The 7,500-nt window shown below is 37.9% G+C and overlaps 2 protein-coding genes across 4 annotated transcripts in view; one reads left to right on the top strand and one right to left on the bottom strand.

Annotated features, from left to right (window-relative positions):
- LOC144973359 (solute carrier organic anion transporter family member 4A1-like) overlaps nucleotides 1-194 on the bottom strand; it is a 41,138-nt gene extending 40,944 nt beyond the window's left edge. Inside the window, exon 1 of the mRNA XM_078915701.1 lies at nucleotides 165-194. The gene's annotated coding sequence lies outside the window, so the exon portion shown is untranslated. The remainder of the gene's footprint in view (nucleotides 1-164) is intronic.
- Nucleotides 1-7,500, top strand: part of LOC144973382 (leukotriene-B4 omega-hydroxylase 3-like) — a 15,573-nt gene that overhangs the window by 4,518 nt on the left and 3,555 nt on the right. Inside the window, exons 1-8 of one of the 3 annotated variants that reach the window (XM_078915754.1) lie at nucleotides 999-1,039; nucleotides 1,191-1,255; nucleotides 2,160-2,287; nucleotides 2,597-2,712; nucleotides 3,741-3,851; nucleotides 4,613-4,748; nucleotides 5,380-5,570; nucleotides 6,481-6,614. In XM_078915754.1, the coding sequence (XP_078771880.1) occupies nucleotides 1,002-1,039; nucleotides 1,191-1,255; nucleotides 2,160-2,287; nucleotides 2,597-2,712; nucleotides 3,741-3,851; nucleotides 4,613-4,748; nucleotides 5,380-5,570; nucleotides 6,481-6,614 (919 nt within the window). In that variant the 5' untranslated portion in view covers nucleotides 999-1,001. Of the gene's footprint in view, nucleotides 1-998; nucleotides 1,040-1,190; nucleotides 1,256-2,159; nucleotides 2,288-2,596; nucleotides 2,713-3,740; nucleotides 3,852-4,612; nucleotides 4,749-5,379; nucleotides 5,571-6,480; nucleotides 6,615-7,500 lie in introns of those variants that run through there. The other 2 variants (XM_078915736.1, XM_078915746.1) reach the window with 2 other exon arrangements.

Raw genomic sequence — 7,500 nt, 5'->3', positions numbered from 1 at the left:
TATTTTAAAGTAGCCAATGCACTCCATGTAATTATAATATCAGGGGATAATTGCAAGAATATTTATAGAATTATCATAGATCAATATGCTAAAAAACGCAATATCTATCTATATATTAATATTCATTTGTTTCAGTTAACAAAACATCTTTTTATAAAACGTACCTATTTAAATGAAAATCCAATAGAAATTTTGCAAATGACACTGTTTTGGCCTTGGTTCCTTTTAAATAAGTCAGCTTTCAGTTTCATAATGATTTGCATATTTGGCAATAGATTGTTGAAATAGATATGGTGTGATATCGAAGTAAACAAAATGAAGAACTGAAGACTAGGTAGGTTGTGTTTTGTATAAGCGATTATGTGTAATTTAGTCAGTTAATATTAAGATATTGACTCTGATATCACTATTCTTATACTTTGAGTCTATTGATGCTTTTCGTTTAGCCAGAATACGCACAAAATCCGCCAACGGGATATAACATATCAAACACAAAACTATGTGGAACATTAAGCGTTTACAGTCTGATTAAAAGAATTCAGTGAGAACTGCTAATAAAAATCGCTGACTACAAACAATAACAAAAGGTTGAGTGACGTCAAATTCGTTCCTCCTATTCCGTGGGTTTTATTTTTAAAATATGACATGTATTTTAATCAGAACAAAGAGGAATGTTGGTGACACGACATTACTTATCTTGGTTTGATTAAAATGCCGCATTGAGATATTTTTGTTTCATTGCTTTTATCATCTTAAAAAAATCGAAATGTAATATTTTATCTAATTCGCTGTTACTAACATGAAAAATGTGATTCTCGCATATCAGGTATTGCCATGTTGTAACTATTTGACGTCATTATAGTGACTCACTGTGGAAATGACATGCAAACAATCCTTTGTATAGAGCGGGTCATGGCTGCCAGAAGCCTGGGCCATGGGATCGTAAAAATACTAACAAAAAGGTGAACATGGACAGGCTTCGGGTGGAAACAGTACAAACAATGGAAGTTTCGACTACAAACCCTTCGTACAAAGTGTAGTGAGCGAGAATTGCTGCATCTGTATTCTTGGATAGTTGGAGTATGAATAAATTGGATACTACAACCACCCAATTATAAAGACGGAACAATTCTCACATTTTGTTTATTTAATTTCAACGTTCCTTTGTTTATTGTTTTGCTGACTAATAGTTTATACCCGAAACGTCCCTTGTTTGTACTGATTCCATCAGAAGTATTTCCATTTCCAACTATTTGTTAGTATTTTTACAGTCCTTAGTATACACTGCATGATAAGGTCATCAACCAGATGTCGAGAATGTAGCCATCAAGTTTTGCTACCTAGCATTGTGACTTACCGTTTCTAAAGGATATTACGTCAGGAAGAAATAGACCCAAATTGTTATGGTCTCATTGTTGTAAATCTTCTTCTTCGGATTAAAAGTGTATTCATAGAGATAATTCGACGTGTACCTTTGGCAGAGCTGATAACCCAAAGGCTCATTGTTGTATAGAAATACTTTCAAACCAACACAAAATAAGATTTAGATATAAAGGTCAGTTTAGTTTTCAGTAATTTGATTAATCCTGACGTGCAGGCCAACTCTGAAAGAAGAATAAAGCAAGCTAAAGCAACCACGTTTTACCGTTCTATACAAAAGTTGATTGAAGTTCTCCACGACCTTGAACCTGCGACAACAAGGGGTAAAAACCAGAGGGCACAATCAGAGATTCCAAATTCCACGCTCAAGAGTGCAATGCCATGAGCTGTCGTTTCCCTCCCATGTCTGCCTGAAGATGTAGCTCTGAAAACATTAAACAGTTCAGATACAGAATCGAATCTGTTCCACCCTAAACACAAACATGCACACCAAAGACTGCGACAATACACCCCAGGTGGCTTGCAGATATGCAGTAAGAGGAAGAGGAAGAAGAAGAAGAAGAAGAAGAAGAAGAAGAAGAAGAAGAAGGTCTGATTATGGGCTTGATTTAACATTGCTGCAGTATACAATATTTTGCGTTGTTTCCAGGTTATTTCCATTTGGGTTATCAGGCCTGCAAATAGATACCTGTCGTTTCACTATGAAATAATACCGATATGAGACGACGGATCACAAATACTGTTATCCCCTGATTTTTTTATTTTTTTTTGTCTGGCAGGTGAAGGATTATTACTACAAAGCGGTCAGAAATGGGAACGAACCCGCAGACTCCTAACCCCAGCTTTCCACACGGAGATTTTGAAAACCTACATGAAAGTATTCGACTCGGCTATTGGAGAAATGATGGTAATGATAATCTTTAAATTGAGCTTAGCTATAACACCAGCACTATTACCATCAACATTCTCTTTTTCATCATCATTCTGATCATTGTTTAAGTCACCAACATCATTATCACCGCCTCAACCTTCCCCGCTACCACATCTACCACAACCATCACCTTCAATACCACCATCATCACCATTATCATTATCATTATCATCGCCTTCATCATCATCAACATCATCATCTTCATCATCATCATCATCGTTGTCGTCGTCGTCATCATCATCATCATCATCACCATCATTATTTATTTTCCACGTTATTTTGCAGAGCAAGTGGAAACGAGCAAATGAACCTGTGGAGATATTTCATCACGTGAGTCTTATGACAATGGACAGCATGCTGAAGTCTCTATTTAGTCATGACAGTCAATGTCAGAAAGAAAGGTCTGTGGAGCAAACCACTTTTCATGGCTTTTTTCAATAATATTTTAGGAATACAGCAGGCCACTGATCGCGATTGATCAGTTGGTTGACACTCGGATCACACGCAATGGGAGCGAGATCAATCCCGGGTGGTCGAGATTTTCTTCTGACCCCCATTCCTCCCCCCCCCCTCCCTCAGTCCACCCAGCAGTGACTGGGTAGTTGGGTCTGCTACATCTGGCGTAATACTTTGCAAAAGAGCAGCGTCCTATCCAAAGGGTAGCAAGCAATTGCCACTGTCCGTTTCACGCTATCGAACCCGGGATAAGCTCCAGCTCCAGCCTAATGGGCCTGAATGACAGCAACCCAATTATTTTTGTTAATTACTTGAGACCAGACCTAATGTGGGGAGTTAGAATTCCCTCCATTATTCCATGTAATTTAGTTCAGACTAAAAGCCTCCCAGTTGTCAGGCGTTGTATTGTGCTAGCTATGGGATACACCTGTAAAGGAATTACAACGCCACTTTAACAAGTTAACTGCCGTATTTAAAAATTTAGCCAGAAAACTCGATCTTCTAATATCGACCAATTTAAATGACGCACATCCTGGCAAAAACTCTCAAACATGGGACTCCGCAATTATATTCAATAATTCAACCAATGAGACCACTTTTTTCCTTGAACACAACTAACGACAACTCACTGGGCGCTGCACAAACCTAAAAATATAACATCAAAATATAAATTCTTGTGGGTCCTAGTGTGGGGCTGTAAGTTAACGATGGCTATGGTTTGACACACACCTTACACCGGTGCCTGATTCCCGCTTCGATATCTTCATTAACACAATCTGATATAACACGGGCATAAATTAAGCGACTTTTGTATATCAGCAAGAAGTGGTGATTGTCGTTATACTTGACAGAAAGTGGGATGGGTTCCAAGTTTGCATGCTCGGTGGCTATAAAGACAAAATAAATTAAGTTTTTACTTATTTTATCATATCCTCTTCACATGAACCGTGTCTACTTCATTATTTATCCCCAGTTCAAGACACCCTTACATCCAAAGTGTTTACGACCTGTCTCATCTAACTCAGAAAAGGCTCAGTAATCCATTACACATGTACGATTTCATCTACAAATTTAGTGAGGACGGGTGAGTCGATGTTCATCATTACTCGCCTTAATAAATGACTGGCGTTCTTAAAACGTTATGCGACTCATCGCCTCAAAACGATATTTAGTCGGGATGAGCAAGTCTCATAAAAGTGGGCTTTGAATTAAAATGACAAAAAATAAGAACTTTGATATGTTTTTTTTTTTTTTTTTTTTTTGGGGGGGGGGGGAGAGGTGGGGGGGGGGGAGGTATCGTTTTTTAAATTTTATTTTATTTTGCAAGATAAGAAATTGTATTCTCCACCTTAATGAATGGAAAGTAACCCCAAGTTTTGTATTTCTGACGAATAATTTCAATTTCCCACCCCAAGTTCATCCCGACATAATGCCGCTTTTAGACGATGAGTGACATATATCATGTCAGAGTGATTTTAATGCCGAAAATCGATTTTATAATTTGAATAATGTGAACCTCGGTTAAAGGTAATGTGCTTAATAGATCTTAATTTGGGAATTTAGAATTCAGCCAGGTCTTTGTCGAGTAGGACACACCTTTATGTAGTTATACAAAGTACGTCAAGCCAACTATGTCACCAGAAGACTCATTTGCTCGATGTTTCATCTTCAAAATCAGTGTTGTTCAATTTGAGAATAATAAGTCTCAAAACATGTAGAATTATAAAAACAATCGGATGCTTTCAAAACCTCAGCAATTGACAAAATTCGATAAAGAGAGTGAGAGGTTAATTGTTAATGTCATTTTCTGAAAATTAGTATTTTATTGCACGGTCTCTTCCTCAGTAAAAAGTTCAAGGCAGCATGTGAAACAATTCATTCATACTCCAGAAGAATCATCCACGAAAGACGGTTGAAAATGGCCTCCGAAAAGCAGGGAGAGAGGGAACTGGATTTTTTGGATATTCTTTTGTTGGCGAGGGTTAGTTGTATTTTTGCTGTGAATTAATAGATATACTCGTTGATGAACTGTACTACAATGAGAGACCGACGTGCACTTACTTGCATGTCTGATAACCCAAATTGTTATAGGCTCTTTAATGTAATGTAAAATACCTCTCAAAGTGCCGCAAAAGATCCGTCATTGCAACAGTGTTTAATCAATCTCAAAATAACTGCATTCATCAATCAACAGACCAACACATTTGTGCTCGTAAATCAAGACAAAGTGGCATGGAATTTTGTTGTTGTTTGTTTTTAAAAAATATAAGTTCATAAAATTTCCTTTATTCATCCCAAGGGGGAAATTTGTCGTTAGGATCTATTCCAATTGAATTCTGGAATTATCCAGGCGTCAGCCGCAGTACAGCGCAGCAAACTGAGTTAAGGCCAGGTGACTTGATCTGCGGATATTCGAACTTGGTACCTTTCGGGTACGAAAAAAGACCGTACCGCGAAGCCATGTTGTCCTACATCTATTTGAACATAATTCATTTAATAATATCTGAATTATAGTACACGGCTAGAAATTCCCCTACACTTGTGATATCTTTTCCTCACTATCGCTCCTAAATTTAAAAAAATGAATCGAAGCCATCCTTTTTTAACGCCAGGACAGCGATGGGGAGGGGTTACAAGATCAGGAGATTCAAGATGAAGTGGACACCTTTATGTTTGCCGGACACGACTCCACAGCCAGTTCTCTTTCCTGGTGTTTGTACAATCTGGCAGCTCACCCTGAAAGTCAAGAGGCATGTAGAGAGGAGGCCAAAGATATTTTGGGCAGTAAAGAGAAGTTTGAATGGTATTCATTTATTACAATGGTGAAGGTGATGATGATGATGATGAGGAGGAGGAGGAGGAGGAGGAGGAGGAGGAGGAGGAGGACGACGAGGAGAAGGAGGAGGAGAAGGATGAGGATGCTGCTGCTGCTGCTGATGCTGTTGATGATGATGATTATGATGATGATGATGATGATGATGATGATGATGATGATGATGATGAGGATGATGATGATGATGATGAGGATAATGATGAATAGAACTTTGATAAACATTTGATATTGTAAAAGTAAAAATCCCCCTAAACTGACTTTTAATATGATAATAACTTTTGTACATTTACTAAAAATTTCATGTCGCACAGTCGACTTTTATGTTAAAACAAAATTTTGAATTAGGGCTTTGAATCATATAATATTATTGCACTGGAATAAGAATGTTCTACACGACTGATTAAACACCACGAATCACGAAACATCCAACTGAAAAAATAAATCAAAATGAGATTTGACGATAACAAAACCTTTGAGAAGTAAACTGCTAAAATAGATGTCCTTACCAACTACAGCAAAATCGTCACATTCGTTACGATTCAACCAACATTTTTCTTATTCAAATTTCTCTTGTACATCATAACATTTAAAGAAAATGAACAGTGTCTTGTCGAGCATGTTTTGCTACAGAAATAATGTATCGCAAGAACTTTACTGCTATTATGTCAGAATGATAAAAATATATTTTTGTGTTAGTTGGGTGTGAAGTTTTAGGGAAAATCCTGAAAATGGCTGGTAATGGCTGATTTTCTCAGACTGCTCCCACAGTGACACGCTACTGGCAAATCATTTTTTTTTCTTAAATTCTGTAAAAGCAATTGCTTTGATGTTTTGAAGTCCATCATAAGACGGAAATTGATCTCATTCTAAATATTCAAAGGGATGACCTGCGTAAAATGGACATGATCTGGGCATGTATCCAGGAGAGTATGAGGCTATACCCTGCTGTGACCAATGTCAGTCGTTTTACTGAGAGAGAAATAGCACTGCCCGATGGTCGAGTAGTCCCAAAAGGTATGCAATTAGGAAACGCCGGTGTGACATGCAGATAAAACTTTGGGATAGAAATATAAGGGGGAAAATTCATCCCAAAATATATAACAGGCGTTCTCAATGAAGGCTCTTGTCTGGCACTGTCACAACTTTGCAGATTTTTATTCCAAATGATATGTGCTATTTATTGATGGGTTATATGGTTTTCAACCTATCATCTTCAAAAAAACCCCAACAAAACCCCCAAAAATTTGAGCTGTTATATAGCGCAATATCCACTAAATTTGCTCAAAGCGCTTTACTAGGGCCAACAGCAGCACTTAACATGTAGTTCGTGACAAATGACGACTGTTAGTCGATATTACAAATATTTTTTGAACAGAGACAACGCTGTTAACGACCAGGTACTCATTTTAACCTGAGTACGGTGAGAGGATGTGAGTAAAGAGTCTTTTCCAAGGACTCAACTATGCGCCGAGAAAGGTTCGAACCCAGGACCTTCCGATCCGAAAGCTAGTGTCATACCACAAGACCACAAAGCCTCACATCCATTTTTTCTTTCGTTTTGGCCATCCTTGTCATCGTCATATGCCGTCAGTGACTCTGCATAGTTTGTTACGTCTAGAAACAAAAGCAAGTTTGTTGGGATTTTTTTTTTCTTTGTTGACGAAGCCAGTTGCCAGATAGGTCTGGGAAACCTGATGCATATCGTTAAGGCATTTTACAAACATTTCATAACTCTATTCAGATGTGAATTATTACCTGCCTGTAGGCAATGACTGCTAGAATGCTACTACAACGACGCCTACCATCCTATAAGACGGGAATTGGTACCACATGGCCAGCATTGGCATTCAGTGAAACACTGTGGAGCGCATTTTCAGCATGGTTAATTTGTAAAAATGTT

The sequence above is a fragment of the Berghia stephanieae genome, chromosome 1, assembly GCF_034508935.2.
Source record: "Berghia stephanieae isolate SIO BIC M18660-M18661 chromosome 1, UCSD_Bste_1.3, whole genome shotgun sequence".
In the NCBI taxonomy this organism is placed as follows: Eukaryota; Metazoa; Mollusca; class Gastropoda; order Nudibranchia; family Aeolidiidae; genus Berghia; species Berghia stephanieae.
The sequence above is the reverse complement of the archived record's forward strand: the minus strand, read 5'-3'. Positions and strand labels throughout refer to the sequence as shown.